Source organism: Plecotus auritus (genome assembly GCF_963455305.1).
Source record: "Plecotus auritus genome assembly, chromosome: 10".
Lineage (NCBI taxonomy): Eukaryota > Metazoa > Chordata > Mammalia > Chiroptera > Vespertilionidae > Plecotus > Plecotus auritus.
Genome location: NC_137785.1, coordinates 15,194,446 through 15,210,603, shown reverse-complemented (window position 1 = coordinate 15,210,603; position 16,158 = coordinate 15,194,446). Strand labels below are relative to the sequence as shown.

General features: G+C 54.4%; 1 protein-coding gene across 1 annotated transcript in view; it reads left to right on the top strand.

The window, feature by feature from the left end:
- Window positions 1-16,158, top strand: part of CLPTM1 (CLPTM1 regulator of GABA type A receptor forward trafficking) — a 37,967-nt gene extending 21,809 nt beyond the window's left edge. The window contains exons 5-14 of the mRNA XM_080645362.1: window positions 824-941; window positions 9,110-9,195; window positions 9,833-9,953; window positions 10,189-10,433; window positions 11,172-11,265; window positions 13,492-13,682; window positions 13,936-14,031; window positions 14,413-14,548; window positions 15,077-15,244; window positions 15,409-16,158. Of these exons, the coding sequence (XP_080501488.1) occupies window positions 824-941; window positions 9,110-9,195; window positions 9,833-9,953; window positions 10,189-10,433; window positions 11,172-11,265; window positions 13,492-13,682; window positions 13,936-14,031; window positions 14,413-14,548; window positions 15,077-15,244; window positions 15,409-15,704 (1,551 nt within the window). The 3' untranslated portion in view covers window positions 15,705-16,158. The remainder of the gene's footprint in view (window positions 1-823; window positions 942-9,109; window positions 9,196-9,832; window positions 9,954-10,188; window positions 10,434-11,171; window positions 11,266-13,491; window positions 13,683-13,935; window positions 14,032-14,412; window positions 14,549-15,076; window positions 15,245-15,408) is intronic.

Here is a 16,158-nt window from a genome sequence, read left to right as displayed (position 1 = left end):
TACCCAGCTAGCTATGTCCTCTAAGATGTTAAAACAGTATAAAAAACAAAGAAACAGGATGAACACAGAGGTGGACCTCAAAGGCAGGGAAGCAAGGAGGATGCAGTGTGACCAAGTGAAGCCAGCTCTGCACAATCAGGGAGGGCTCAGATGTGCCCTAGCAGGTGGCCACCCCTCTTCAGTGTTCTCTGTATGTGGTGGCAGTGAGCATAATGCCCCGCCTGGAGAGCTGGAAGAAGAAAGGTGCGGGCAGAGCGGTGGGACGTAGATGGTGAGAGGCAGAGCCTCAAAGGAGCCCGCAGACTGGGTTCAGATTCATTCACTGCACATTATGTAAGCTCTCTGTGTGAGCCCTAGTTGGCTCTTCTGGAAAATGGGTGTAACACGACCACTGCAATAGGTCTGTGTGTTGCAGGAATGTGAACCCAGTGGATTAGGCAGTTACCATTTGGAGTACCCAGAGCAGGGTCTGGTGCTCCCCCTCTTACCTCCATCCAGGTTTTACTGTTGAATAAATTAAGGTCATTTATTGAGCTCCTACTTCATGCCTGCGTGACATGCTAGGTGCTCTGGGATAATCCCGACTGCACTGCTGTGCCCTCAGCTCTCATGACCTGCACCCTGCGGGTGGACATAGAGGCTCAGCATGGGGAAGTGCTAGAACCTGGATTTGAATCCGAGTCTCTTTGGCTCCAGTGTTTTGCTCTTAACCACTTAGCTACACTGCTTGCCTGGCCGGAGAACTGGGGGGTGGGGAATCTCCTAGGGGCATATGTCGTGAGGGGCTTCAGCATTTCCTTCTCTCCATTGGCCCGCCTTGCAGAGCGTTCAGCAGAATGGCTCCATCTACATCCACGTCTACTTCACCAAGAGTGGCTTCCACCCAGATCCCCGGCAGAAGGCCCTGTATCGCCGGCTCGCCACAGTCCACATGTCTCGGAGTAAGTCAGTCTCCGCAGCTCAGATCCACAGTCCAGGCAGCTGGCAGCCTGGGTGCCCCAAGCCAGTGAAGGACCTCGAATCCCAGGTCCACAAGGACTGGCAGGAACCCTGTGCCCAGGGAGTCTGGGATTGGAGGCCCATCCGTTGTGCCTCTGTAGACACCCCTCAGGCAGACATGAGAGCAGTGGGCTTAGAGTGAGCAGGTGGGTCTCGCTGTTGTGCTCAGTGGTTAAACGTTGACTTATGAACCAGGAAGTCCTGGTTCCATTCCAGGTTAGGGCACATGCCCGGGTTGTGGGCTTGATCCCTAGTAGGGGGTGTGCTGGAAGCAGCCGATTGATAATTATCTCTCCTCATTGATGTTTTTCTCTCTCTCCCTCTCCCTGTCTCTCTGAAATCAATAAAAACATATTTTTAAAAAAATTATACTTTTTTTTTTAAGTAAGAAAGGAGGAACAGGTGGACAAGGGGATTTTTGAAGGGGAGGTGATGGGCCAGCTCCTGTGTAGCACCTGGCTTGGTAGAAGTAGATGCTTAAGAATAGTCTGTGCATGGACAGTGGGTTGATTTAATGAGCACAGGGAGACGGGAGGCCCTTTGAAATTTGTTTCGTTCAGTGTGACCTCTAATCGCATCTGTGTCAACCCAGTCCGCGTGAATGGGCACTGCACACGTGTGTCACCCTTGAGATGCCTTGTGGGATGGTGCCTGTGTCCCAGGTGACCTGTTCAGATGGGTCCTGTGTGGCTTTGCTGTGAGCCCTCTATTCTCAGACACACACCTCTGAGCAGTGCCCTTTATTTTCGAAGGTGAGATGCTGAGGGCCCTGGGACTAGATAAGGTCCCCTATTCTCATCCTTGCTGGGTGCCCACCAAGTGACTCCCCATCGGATGGGACTGCGAGTCACCACTGAGAAGCCCTGGGTCAGGGATGGCCATTTGTGGCTTATGACACAGCCTTATATTAAAATACTTTCTCTGCCTAGGGCATCTCCTTAAATTATTGTTTTTCTCTTGTTAGAAGTACAGTTGACCCTTGAATAACACAGGGATTAGGGGTGCCGGTCCTCTACACAGTGGAAAATGTTTGTGTAAATTTTTTTTCATTTTTTATTTTGTATAATTTTTTACTCCCCAAAACTTAATTGTCCCTTAGTATGTGTGGGGGATTGGTTCCAGCACTCCAGTGAGTACCAAAATCTGAGGATGCTCAAGTCCTTTATATAAGATGGCATAGATCGGTGCATACAGTTAGCGTTTCACATCCATGGATTCCCAACCGCAGATCAAAAACAATACAGTTATTTCTTTTTAAAAATCTGCATAGAAGTTGACCTGCACAGTTAACTTCCATGTTGTTCAAGGGTCAACTGTATATGGTTTAAATATACTTTTTATTGATTTCAGAGAACAAGGGAGAGAGAGAGACAGAAACATCAGTGATGAGAGAGAATCATCGATCGGCTGCCTCCCGCACACCCCCACACCGAGGATCGAGCCCACAACCCGGCCATGTGCCCTGACCGGAATCGAACCATGACCTCCTGGTTCATAGGTCGACACTCAACCACTGAGCCACGCCGGCCAGGCTGTATATGGTTTAAAATTCAAATAATAAACAAAACAGTTAGACTCATCAGTCCCCTGTTCCCCCTTCCCCTTTTTCCCAGTTCCTACCCCCCACAGGCAACTGCTTTCAAATTCATTTAGCTGTTTCTCCTGTTCTTTATTCCCCAAGGCTCTCAATAACAAGTTGCTACCTCAATTTCTTGGCTTTTCAGTTTTAGATATTACCTCCTGACCTCTTACTCTGGAAGAGGAAATCCTAGCACATTAACATAATTTTGACTAGATTAACATTTAGTATTCAAATGATTGAGTGTGTGATTCTTTTTTTTAAATATATTTTTATTGATTTCAGAGAGGAAGGGAAAGGGAGAGATAAAAACATCAATGATGAGAGAGAATCATTGATCGGCTGCCTCCTGCACGCCCCCTCCTGGGGATAGAGCCTGCAACCCCCGGTATGTACCCTGACTGGGAATCGAACCGTGACCTCTTGGTTCATAGGCCTATGCTCAACCACTGAGCCACACCAGCTGGACTAGTGTGTGATTCTTATTTACATCTGAACCACACTGAACATAGTTTTTTTTCTTTCCTGTCCAATTTCTCCTTTTCTATGAGGTTAGTGAGTGTTGGCATTTTTTCGCTCACTCTTTGTGTCTTTGTCCCGGAATCCACTGTCTCCTAATTGGCTGTCATAGGAATCTCTCCCTGTACTTTAGTTTCACCAGCAAATTTTGTTAGCTCCATCTCAATTTCATTTTTTGTGCCTGTGAATTTGGTGCTGGTCTATCCAGCTGTTTTGTGTGTGGCATGGTAACGGACACACTTCTATTCTTGTGGTTAGGTCTTTCTTATTTTGATATAAAAATAGCCCAGTCTTTGCGGCTGGGACCCTGGACTGGCAATCTCTGGAGGGATGGTACGGTGGTGCCAGGTCTAAGTGTTGTATTTTGTGAAAAGTGCTGAAATAACAGGAATTCATTCAGAGACCATTTCTGTGCCACAAGAAGTAAAAGCATTGTGGCTGTGGAATGAGACAGAAACATGACATCCGGGCTTGGCTGATGTCACAGATCAGGTGGTACTGGCTGTTCCTCAAGAACACGTCTAGCCCTGAATCGGTGGTACAGTTGGTTGGAGCACTGTCCCGTGCACCAAGATTGTGGGCTCGATCCCCAGTCAGCACTTTCCAAGCGGCAGGTTCAATCCCCCGTTGGGGCAAGTAGAGGACACAGCCGATCAACGTTTCTCTGTCACATCAATGTTTCTTTCTATATCCCTAACAAGCAATAAAAACATATCCTGGGGTGAGGATTAAAAAGAAAAAGATGTGGAGCTTGGATGGAGGTGGACAAAGGTGGGGGAGAAATGGGGACATCTGTAACGGTGTCAACAATAAAAATAAAGTTCAGAAGAAAAATAAGAATATGTCAGGCTTGGAGGTCAGCTCCTACAGCTCAGTCAACAGATGAAATTGCCATCCTCCTGCCATTAATGGAGGGTAGTGCTGTGGAGCCCCTTGAGAAAGATAGGAAGTTGAAGAGAAACCTAAAGGGATAATAACACTGCTGAGGAACTTCCAGCAGGTGAGTCTCACAGTTACAGCTTCTCCGCTCTGTGGTGCATGTCCCTCTCTCTAGGGACCACGAGAAAGAACTTGGAAGGGAAAAGAGCTTAGAACAGTGGTTCCCAGTGTGGGGCACACGCCCCACAAGGGGGCAGTTTGATTTTTCTTTAAAGATATATTTTATTGACTTCAGAGATGAAGCGGCGGAGGGGATAGAGAAATTAATGACTGCCTCCTGCATGTTCTACGCTGGGGATTGAGCCTACAACCCAAACATGCGCCCAGACCAGGAGTTGAACCCTGACCTCCTGGTTCATAGGTCGATGCTCAACCACAGAGCCACATCAGCCGGGCCAATTTGATTTTTTTTTTTTTAAATACAGTTTTATTGATTTCAGAGAGGAAGGGAGAGGGAGAGAGATAGAAACATCATTGATGAGAGAATCATGGATCGGCTGCCTCCTGCATACTCCCTAGTGGGGATCGAGCCTGCGACCCGGGAATGTGCCCTTGACTGGAATCGAACCCGGGACCCTTCAGTCTGCAGGCCAGCGCTCTATCCACTGAGCCAAACTGGCCAGGGCCCAATTTGATTTTTAAGGGGACAATTCGAGAATGAGTTATTAACTGTGAATTTTATGCATTTCTTATGGTTCTAGGGGGCCTCATATACAATCTATGCTAATAAAAGGGTAACATGCTAATTAGACTGGACGTCTTCCGGATGACCATCCGGACGTCCTTCCTGACAAAACCGAGCCCGGGCCAAGCCACCCCGCCAGTGGTCCCGGGCACCAGCGCCTGCGGCCCGGGAGACAGAGAAGCCGTCCGCCCCATGGTCCCAGGCCACAGCCAGCCGGAGAAGCTGCCCTCCCCAAGGTCCCAGGCGCCAGCGCCTGCAGCTGGCTGCAGCCCGGGAGACAGAGAAGCTGCCCGCCCCGCGGTTCCAGGCCGCAGCCAGCCGGAGAAGCTGCCTGCCCTGTGGTCCTGTGCGCCAGCGCCTGCGGCTGCGGCCCGGGTAAAGCCACCCACCCACTGTCCCCTGTGGCTGCGGCCGGCCTGGGTCCCGGGTGCCTGCAGCTGGCTGAAGGAGGGAATCCTGGGTCCTGGGAGCAGGGCCAAGGCAGAGGTGTTTAGGGGCGATCAAGCCAGCAAGGGAGCAGTTAGGGGCGATCAGGCCAGCAGACCGAGGTGGTTAGGGGTGATCAGGCAGGCAGACTGGCGAGCAGTTAGGAGCTAGTAGTCCCAGATTGCGAGAGGCATGTCCCTCATGGAGGTCCCGGTTTGGAGAGGGTGCAGGCCGGGCTGAGGGGACCACCCCCCCATGCACGAATTCCGCCCCCCCCCCCATGCACGAATTTCGTGCACTGGGCCTCTAGTATATAGATATATATTGTGACATATTTATGCATTTCAGTTCTCTATTATATGTTTTGAAACTTTATTTGCTATTTTTTATATCACTTCATATTATTTTTTTAGCAATTTCTTCCTCAGTACTTCAACTACCCTTTGGTTCTTTTATCTTTCTTTCATGGATGCCACATTCTTTGGAAGCTTGTTTAGACCAAGTTAATGGCCTTTTAGGCTTCCTCCATATGAATAGGAGCTCACTTTTTGAATAATAAGAATTATATGTCACAGGGGGCATCAGGATTTAGAGATGCTTAGGTGGGGCATGGCCAAAAAAAGGTTGGGAACCACTGCTGTGTGCTCAGCCCATAGGGCTGCATGCCTCAAAGCTGTAAGCTAGGCCACTGATACTCTAATACCCAACGTGCCCATATGGAAAAGGGAAATGTATGAAGAATCATCATCACATTTGAAAAGAAACAAAGAATGCTTTGGGTCAACTAATGATTAAATCACTTATGTTTCTGGAGTGCGGAGATTTAAAATTGGGGAGCTTGTCTTTGAGCACATTTTTATTTTTCTTCAGAAGTTAAGAAGTTTAGGATGAGGTCTTACACTGGAACTAGAAATAGAGAAAAGCCTTAGGGGGAAAACAGAAGAATAATTCAAACGTGAGGGGAAATGTCAGGGGTAGTTAGATTATTCCCTCCCTAAATTGTAAGTGTAATTGGACTCACTGAGGTGTGGCCCTTCTCATTGACTTTGTCTCTGAACCCACCCCCTCCCCCACCTCCCCATCCAGAGATGTCATTGTCATCAAGGAAGTGTTAGGGGCATGCTGGCAGAACTGGAAGTGATACAAAGTCATGATTGGACAGTCTTGATATGGTATATTTTTAGAATTTATATATTTAAAACATAAGCCAAATAAACACATGATTTAAAAAGCTTACCTACACTGGATTGAACAAAAAGTTGGTATTCCGGTGCCCCATGTGTACTGAGCGCTGTTAAGTGAGTGTGTCTGGAATGTGCTCTGTGGATGTTGAGCCCGCTGCTTTCTGCATAGTGGGACCTGTGAAGATGTGGGCGAAGGTGAGCTGCGGAGGTGTGGCCTGCAGGGGCTGTCCTGAAGAACATGTCCCCAAAAGTGGGGTCGTCAGGGGCCTGGGGTGGATGTGCCTGACGCCTCAGAGGTTGCCTTAAATGAGACCCAGTCAGGTGGTTGCTGGCTTGCATCTCATTTACCCTCATTGATGCTATATTTTTTGTGGGTTTGCCTTTGGGAAGTGAGATCCTTGTCGCTGTGTGGTGAGGTGGTGTTCACAGTCACTGTGACAGGTGAATGCAGCCGGTGGACCTGGAAGGCCCACCAGGATCACCCAGGCTTGCCCCACAGCTGGGACCCCTTGGAGCTGGCCACCCAATTCCAGGGCAAAGAATGAGAGTGTGGGAGCAGAACAACCCCCTCCCCCACAGGGCCAGCACTCAGTCCTCTATAGCAGCTCTGTCCCCTAGAGATGTAGTGCCAGCCACTGAGTCATTTTAAGTTTTCTAGTGGCCACATAAAACACACACACAAAAACAACCCTCTAAAACTATAAAATTAACATTAGTTATAATTTTACTGAGGTCAACATATTGTCATTTCAACATGTAACTAGTATAAAAAATCACCAAGATTATCTTACATTCTTTCTCTTCCTCTGCACTAAGTTTCAGAATCTGGTGTGTTTTACACTCACAGCACACCTCCGCTCGGGTCAGCCACATTGTCAGTGCTCAGCAGCCTCACGTGGCCGGTGACCACCATGCGGCTGCCGCACTTCTAGAAGCTTCAGCTCCAAGGAAAGGTGGCTCTTCCTCCCACAGAAGCCAGGTCCATCGTGTATTATAATCCATGTGGGTGCTGCCAAGTTGTAGAATGTTCTCCCCCTGAGCCAAAGCCTCTCTCCTGTGCCGCCTCCTCCAGGCCTCTGGGACCCGGCTGGGCCAGGCTCCTCCCTTCCCGCGTCAGCCTCTCTAAGGAATGCAACAGTAGCCGAGTGTGTCCCCCCGGAATTCATTCTTCAGGATGCCCACCCTTGGGTGTTTACTGCTCCCCCGGGACGTGGGGCAAGGTCTCACCTGTGTGGATCGAAGTGCTGGGATGGTATTTGTGCTGCCGTCAGAGCAGCAGGCCCTGGGCTGAAAGCCTAAGTCCCGTTCCAGAAATGTTTTTGAACATGAGCTTGTGTGTAGAGTTCAGAAGCCTCCAGCCCTGGTTCTGAGTGGATGCGAGGGATCCGGGCCCGGTGGTTTGTGTGTATGTGACATGCAGAGACATTCCTGGCTGGGCTCTGTAGAGCAGAGTCACTTCACAATGGTCCAGCTATTCTCCAGAGGAGGGACCGGGGCCCGGGAAGTGACAAAGCTTTCCAACGTCCCTTCGCTCGTGTGAGACTAGGGCTCCTGCTCTTTACCAGCTCCCTTCCCGTTTCCCCATCTCTCCCTGCCCCTCGGGGACAAGATGGAGAAGTCACAGGAGGGGCAGACTGCATTTTGTCCCAGGATAGGGAGAGCTGAAAAGTACCCAAGCGGGGTGGAGGTGCGGAGATCAGGCCGGAGCAAGCACCAGCCCCTTCCTCCTGGCAAGTCTTGGCATGGTTCAAGGCAGGGAGGCAGAGAGCCTGTGGCCAGCCTGGCCTCTGCAAGAGGAAGTGAAGGCTGCTCTTGGCTGGGGGTTCGCAGCCCCAAAGGATTTCTCACACTGGTGGTTCCAGGCCTTCTGAACTGTCCGCAGCTCGCCTGTTTACTTCCGTGTATTCCACTGGTCGGCACTGGGCCCAGCCCCGTGCGGGGATATGTCAGTGTCCAAATGGGCCCACCCCCTCCTGGGGCTCACAGACAGGTTGAGGGGAGAGACAGCAAACACACCGAAGGGCAGTGGAATTGGAGGCAGGGGGAATGTTGTGAAGGGCATGCACAATGCAAGGAGCACTACTGGAGGCTCCTTGAGTGGGGTGCGCAGGGAAGCCCTAGGAAGAGGGACGTGAGGGTGAGAAGAGCCACCAGGAAGCTCCCAGCCATGGTGGGTACGTGTCAGGTTGGCGCATGTGAGGAGAGAGGGGAGTGAGGAGGACGAGGGTGGGAGGGGTAAGGGGCCTGCAAGCATGGGGCATGAAGGTGCGCTGCTGGGGCCGCAGGGGCTGCCTGGGGTTCGAAAGTAGCAGGAGGGCAAGTTCAGATACTTGGTTTAAAAGAATCGCTGGCTGCCCGGCTGAGAGAAGGTCATAGGAAGCAAGGGCGGCCGGCAGGAGGCCAGTGAGGAGGTGGCTATAGTCATCCAGGAGGGGACACCGGGGCTGGCTCACCTTGGGCCTGGAGGGGGAGGGGGAGTTGTGGTTGGATTGGAGGACGGGCCTGTTGGGACCCACGCAGCAGGTTCTGGAGCAGAAAGACTCCGTGTTTCTGCCACGAGTCATTTGGTGGATGTTGGTGTCACTGTAAAGATGGGGAAAGTGGGACTGAGGTTTGAGAGGGCAGGCAGCTCAGGCCTGCCGGTCAGCGTTATCATCACTTGGCATTTGGGATAGTGGGAGCCGGGAGACCAGTGAGCAGCTCTTGGTAGGCAGAGGGGTCTGGATCCCCCAGTGCCAGCAGGTCTCATATCCACTCTTCTCCCGTCCCCCTCCACAGTGATCAACAAATACAAGCGCCGGCGATTTCAGAAAACCAAGAACCTATTGACAGGGGAGACAGAAGCCGATCCAGAGATGATTAAGGTACATGAGCGGAGCTCTTGGGTCCTGGGGGCGTCAGGCTGTTCTCGGCCCAGCAGCCATGCGGGCTCTCAGCTGGCACCACCACCGAGCTGTGGGGACTCGGTCAAGTCTCCTCGCCCCTCTGACCCTCCGTTTTCCTCAAAATGGGGCTAGGAAGCTGAGCTGCCTCTCAGGGCATGGGAGGGTTCCGGTGAGGGTGGGTCCCATCACTGTTCCCGTTTTCAGTGGGAAGACTTGCTCAGTGTCAGAGCCAGGAAATGGCAGTGTGGGATTCACACCCAAGCAGTCAGACCCAAGCCCAGCTGGGCAGAGTAGCGCCCCCATTCTTCCAGGTGGGCTGGGGGCACCAGCGCGTTAACCTGTGCTGGGTGCCAAGAATCTTCCTCTCTGTGCGGTGGTCCCTGCAGGCACCCCGTGAGTGGCCCTTTTTGCAGCCTGGCATATACGGTCCCATCCAGATCTGCAGGCCTGGGTTTTCCCCCCGTAGGTGGCTGGGGGTCCAGGGTGTGGGGTCTGTAAGGCTGGCGTGTGGCTGGCCAATGGTCACTGTGGTGGCTGCTCTTCTGCTGTCACGATTGTCACGGGAGCCTTCAGGTGCAGGTGCCTCTGAGCCCCATGACCCCCTGTCTCCCCTCAGAGGGCCGAGGACTATGGGCCTGTAGAAGTGATCTCCCACTGGCACCCCAACATCACCATCAACATTGTGGACGACCACACACCGTGGGTGAAGGGCAGCGTGCCTCCGCCCCTGGACCAGTGTGAGGCCCCCAGCCCCCTCTGGCTCTCCTGTCTCCATCTACCCAAGCTCTCCACCCTGCCCCACCCCTGCCTAAAGACCCCTTTCTTCCCTGTCCCTGTCCTCCAGTGTCTGTCAGGGGGCCCATCTGAATATCCCACCATTGTTCTGGAAGGCCTAAGGGGTCTCCCTACCCTTGCGGGTTCCCCTGGTTCCAGCCCAGGCTGAGCAGTGCCCCTGCCCCCACTTGCCTGCAGACGTGAAATTCGACGCCGTGAGCGGTGACTACTATCCCATCATCTACTTCAACGATTACTGGAACCTGCAGAAGGACTACTACCCCATCAACGAGAGCCTGGCCAGCCTGCCGCTCCGCGTCTCCTTCTGCCCACTCTCTCTCTGGCGCTGGCAGCTCTACGCCGCCCAGAGCACCAAGTCACCCTGGAACTTCCTGGGTGATGAGCTATACGAGCAGTCAGACGAGGAGCAGGACTCGGTGAAGGTGAGGTGGGGGTGGGGGCTTCCCAGCACCCTCCTGGGCTGCAGGAGGGAAAGGGGAAGTGGGTCAGGCTGGCAGCCTGGGGACCTCCGACCAGTGCTCCCTGACCAGTTTCACAACTTCCCAGGTGCCCTCCCTCCTTCAGCCCTCGCTGGCTCTGGGGATCCCATCCCTGAGGCTTCTGTGGTCCTCCTTGTCTCAGCTTTTCTGTTTCTTTGGCCAGGCCTTCTGAGTCCGGACTGCCCCTTCCTGATCTTGTTCCATAGCCCATTTCTCCCCAACTTTGGGCTCTGACTTGATGTCTCTGCTCTCTGTCACTGTGTTCTTGAATACTCTTGGCGTCCCCATCTTTCTCTGCTTATGTCTGTGCATCTGAATATCCCACCTTTGTTCTGGAAGGCCTAAGGGGTCTCCCTACCCCTGTGCTTGCCTGGGGCTGTCTTTCATGTTGGGTTTCTGTTCCTCACTCCGCCTGTCCCTCCATCTGTCTCTGTCACTCTGCCTCTCTCCCCATCTCTGTCTCTGTCTCTCTCCTCTCTTCTGTTTCTTTCTCTCTCTATCACTTGCCTGCCTCTCCATGTCCATCTGTCCATCTCTGCCTATCATGCGTACTCCCTCTCTGGGTAGTCCTGGGGGTCAGGTCTGTGAGCAGGTTCTTCTGGGAGTCCAGGAGGAGAGAGGTCAGCCCCCCAGCAAGGGCATGGCAGCGCTCACAGGCATCTCCCCCACCCCCACCTCTAGGTTGCCCTCCTAGAGACCAACCCCTACCTGCTGGCTCTCACCATCATCGTGTCCATCGTCCACAGTGTCTTTGAGTTCCTGGCCTTCAAGAACGGTAGGGGAGGGACCCTGGGGCCTGTGAGAGGCCATGGGGGGCTGGGAGTGGGAGGCTACCAGAGGAGGCTTGCCCCCTCTCTCTTTCCCTCCTCACCCATAGGTCCTTTCCCTACCTGGGGGTCTCTCAGCCCCACTCTCCAAAGGCCCAGTGAACTGGCCAGGATGATGGTCCCGAAACTCCCAGTCCAGAAACTTCCATCTACTGGGTGTGGTGCTGCAGGAGGGGCTGGGCTGGGGAACTCCGAGGCCCAGAGCAGGGAAGCCCCAGAGCTGCTCCCATCAGCCTGCCCAGCAGGTTGCCTGCTGGGAAAGGCCCCTCAGGGTGGAGTGGATGGGGCCCACCCGAATGGGAAGGTGACAGCTCAGTCCCCAGAAGGCCCCTACGTTCCAAAGGCCAACCATGGCAATGGCCAGGGTTTGAGGGGACTGGCCATGGGGCAGGCACTGTTCTGAGTGTCCTCATTCGTCAGCTCATTGAGTCCTCACAGCCACAGCCCCGTGCGGAAGCCTGTTGTTACCGCCATGCTTATGATGAAGCAGAGGCTCAGGGAGGTTAGGTAACTTGCCTGCAGTCACACAGCTCCCAGTTGGCAGAGCCAGGATTTGGACCCAGGCAGCCGGCTCCAGCACCCACTTTCATCCTCTAGGCCCTGCCGGCCACTTCTTCCTTTCCTAGAGAACCCCAATCTGAAGGAGGCCTGCTCTGGAAGGGGCAGTAGTAATAAATATTATTATTATTAAGACTATATTGCCAAGATTAAGTTACATTTTGAAGATTGTAACATCAGAACTGAGCAGTAAGTGCCAACCACTGGTCGCGGGTCTTGGCCATAGCCTGTGGAATACTCCTGTGCCTGGGCAGGTGCCGGCTCACAAACACTCCTGCTCACTGGGAGCTGGGTCGACTGGGGTCCCTCTTCCTGATGAGAAATGAAGGCTCAGAGTGGGTGGTCACTCGGCCAAGGTCACACAGCAGGGGTGGCCCTGGGTGAACCCAGCTTTACACCCCATGTTTGTTGCCTTCTAGTCTAGGACAGGACTTGGATCCCTTCACCCCCAACAGAACCCCATCTCCAGATCCATTCTCCCTGGTCAGGACTGGGGGGTTTCTATGAATTTCCCTTTTATTTTTATTTTATTTTTATTTTTTAAATATATTTTATTGATTTTTTACAGAGAGGAAGGGAGAGGGATAGAGAGTTAGAAACATCGATGAGAGAGAAACATCGATCAGCTGCCTCCTGCACCCCCCCCCCCCCCCCCACTGGGGACGTGCCCACAACCAAGGTACATGCCCTTGACCGGAATCGAACCTGGGACCCTTCAGTCCGCAGGCCGACGCTCTATCCACTGAGCCAAACCGGTTTTGGCTGAATTTCCCTTTTAAATCTCAGGGTCTGATGGGGTGTAGAGGAGCCTGCCGAGTGTGTTGGAGTTCCAGAACCAGAACCAGAGCAGGTGGATGGCCAGGGCTCACAGTGCAAAGCCGGCCCTGTGCGAGCACGGCCTGGCTGCCTCTGTAAAACAGGCATTGTGATGGTGGCCGCCTGTGGCTGCGGGTCTTAAACACTCAACGCAGGCGGGATCAACCAGTGCTGTTTTCCCTGTTTGGCTACGGGGAGCCCAGGGCTCAGAGAGGGCTGACCTGGGCCCTGCGGGCTGGGTCCAGGAGCAGCATCAGAAGGAACTCTGATTGGAGACCTGAGCATGGGGCCCTTGTGTGTACCCCAGGTAGCTGTGGGCCACTTCCCTCACGGTTTCAGGGCAGTGGGCGGGAGGAGATGGCTTTGAAGCGTGTCCCAGGTCTTTCCAACCAGGGGAGGCACCTGGCACCGGGTGGACCGCCCAGGTCTGGGTGTCACCAAGACCCAGCTTCCGGCCAGGTTCTGCCAGGCCAGGCTGTGAGGCCACAGGGAAGTGGCTTATCTGAGCAGCCCTTAGCACCTGGGCCTGGTGAGCACGTGGAACCTGGCAGCAGTCATGTCACCAGTCGAAGGACTGCATTCTGGGGGCCGGTGTCAGATGTGAGGGCTGCAGAGGTCCTGCATGTCCAGTGCTCAGGTGGCACCTGAGAAGCAGAGGCTCTTTATGGGAGGGAGTCGTGTGCACCCCTCACCCTTGGTGACCCAGCACCTCCCCTGGGGTATGAGGAGAGAGGGGCCTGAGGGAGCTGCGGGAAGCACTCAGCTCAACTTCCTGGCTTCCCCCTAACTCCCGTGCACAGATATCCAGTTCTGGAACAGCCGGCAGTCCCTGGAGGGCCTGTCCGTGCGCTCCGTCTTCTTTGGAGTTTTCCAGTCTTTCGTGGTCCTCCTCTATATCCTGGACAATGAGACCAACTTCGTGGTCCAGGTCAGCGTCTTCATCGGGGTCCTCATTGACCTCTGGAAGATCACCAAGGTCATGGATGTCCGGGTAAGGCTGAGCGGCCATGCTGTTTTGGGGGCTGCCAGGGGTTGGGAGGGGGACGGTTCGGTCAGCCAGACCCTGGAGCTGGCCCCGGGTGTTTCCCAGTGCCGGCTGCACTCCCAGGACCAAGGGGATTTTCGCACCAGGGGATTTTTCAGGTCACATGTGGGGCAGGGGAACTGGGAACAGTGGGGAAGGGCAGGGACTGGAGCAGGCAGGGGGAATGGCAGCTGACCATGGCCTCCCTCCCTGCCCGAAGCTGGACCGGGAGCACAAGGTAGCAGGACTCTTCCCCCGCCCAACCTTCAAAGACAAGTCCACGTACATCGAGTCCTCGACGAAAGTGTACGACGATGTGAGTATCCTCTAGGGTTTCCAAGCACCACACACTCCTGGGGTCCCCGGGGGGTGGGCAGTTGTTGGGGTGGCGAGGGGAGACAAGGCATCTGCCTCCTAACTGACGGGTCTACACTTTATGGCCTGTGTCACACCCTCTAGTGTCACCCACCTGCCATGTATACTTCCTGTCACACACCTGCCACGTATACTTCCTGTCACCCACCTGCCACGTATACTTCCCACGGCCATCCATCCATATACTTCCTGAATCCAAAGTTCCCAGAGCCACCTGGAAATTCCCCTAGGCTAGCCTGTCAGACTAGGTGTGGGTGGGTGAGGCAGGGGTGCCAGGTGGGGCCCGAGAAATGGGGTTCCAACCCCACCCTGTGCCCCACAGATGGCATTTCGGTACCTGTCGTGGATCCTCTTCCCACTCCTGGGCTGCTACGCTGTCTACAGCCTCCTGTACCTGGAGCACAAGGGCTGGTACTCCTGGGTGCTCAGCATGCTCTACGGCTTCCTGCTGACCTTCGGTGAGCAGGCCTGGGCCACACTCGGCACCCGGGAGAGCAGGCACTTAGCAGACGTTCCTCCGCCCACAGTTGGGGTCCAGTGTGGGAGGCAGACATCCCCAGACAGGGACAACCCAGGGTGGGCAGGGGTGGCATATGGGGAGCCTCGAAGGGATACCTGGTCTAGTCTGGGGTCAGGGAGGTTTTCTGGAGGTCAGGTGCATTTAGGTCCTCATCCTCAGGGGAACCCACACAGTAAACAAGTGGACAGGCGACTCACAGCACGTGATGAGTACTGGGAAGGGGTCAAGGTGAGGGGGGCACATTAGATGGTGGTCAGGGAGACCTCTCTGAGGAGATGAAAGATGCCAAAGGAGGGAGCCATCCAAGGCCCCTAAAGTAGCATGTGCCTGGGGGACTGGAAGCAGCAAGCAGGCCATTGTGGCTGAAGTAGAGTAAGTGAGGGGAGGGAGGCCGGAAGTGAGGTCAGAGAGGTCCAGGATTAGGATGCCCCTTCCTCTGCTCACAGGTATCCCCTTACCACCATAGGCTTTATCACCATGACACCCCAGCTCTTCATCAACTACAAGCTCAAGTCTGTGGCCCACCTGCCCTGGCGCATGCTCACCTACAAGGCCCTCAACACGTTCATCGATGACCTGTTCGCTTTTGTGATCAAGATGCCTGTTATGTACCGGATCGGCTGCCTACGGGACGGTGAGCCTGGTGGGCGGGCAGGCAGGGCCTGGGCTAAGGGACGTGCCCTGTTCCCGGCCTGAGGGTTCATTCTGAGGCCCAGTCTTTGCAGGACCCCCCAAGCCCCTGACAGTAGGCCAGAGGGGCTCCTTCCCCTCACACTGCCCCCCTCACCCCACCTCTAGATGTGGTCTTCTTCATCTACCTCTACCAACGGTGGATCTACCGCGTCGACCCCACACGGGTGAATGAGTTTGGCATGAGTGGTGAGGCACCGACAGCAACTGCCCCCATGGCCGAAGCCCCAGCAGCCATAGGGGCCCTCCCATCGCCACCCACTCCTGACCCTGCCACGATCACCACCGCCGCCGGGGAGGAGGCCTCTACGCCCATGCCTGACAAGCCCACCCAGGGGGCCAGCTCCACCACCGAGCCCCAGGAAGTCCCTCCAAAACCAGCAGAGGACAAGAAAAGGGATTAACTGCTCCTGGTCATCGTCATCTGCTCCAGCTCCTGGTGACACCGCCCCTGCCAACCCAGGCCCCTCGCCTCCCCTCCCTATAGCCCTTTCCCTGGACAGATTGGGCCGGGGCGGCAGGAGACCCTTTTGGGGCCAGGGCCCAGTGCATGGTGTGGGGGCTGAGGCAGGCCAGGGCACGTGGTTTGTGGAGGTGCCGTCTGTCTGTCTGTTCCTGTGTTTTAGCCATCTTGTCCCGCCAGCCCAGCACCATTGGGAATCATGGTGAAGCCGATGCGGCACTGCTGAGGGGGTGGGCCAGGCAGGGGAGCGGCCAGGGCCCCTCTGTGGGATGCCCATGGCCATCCATCATCGTGTCCCTCGTCCCCTGACCAGCCCCCTCCTCCCAGATCGCCACCCTTTAACACAGTCTGAATTTAATAAATTCATGTGGGTGTTTAACTTAAACTCAACAACC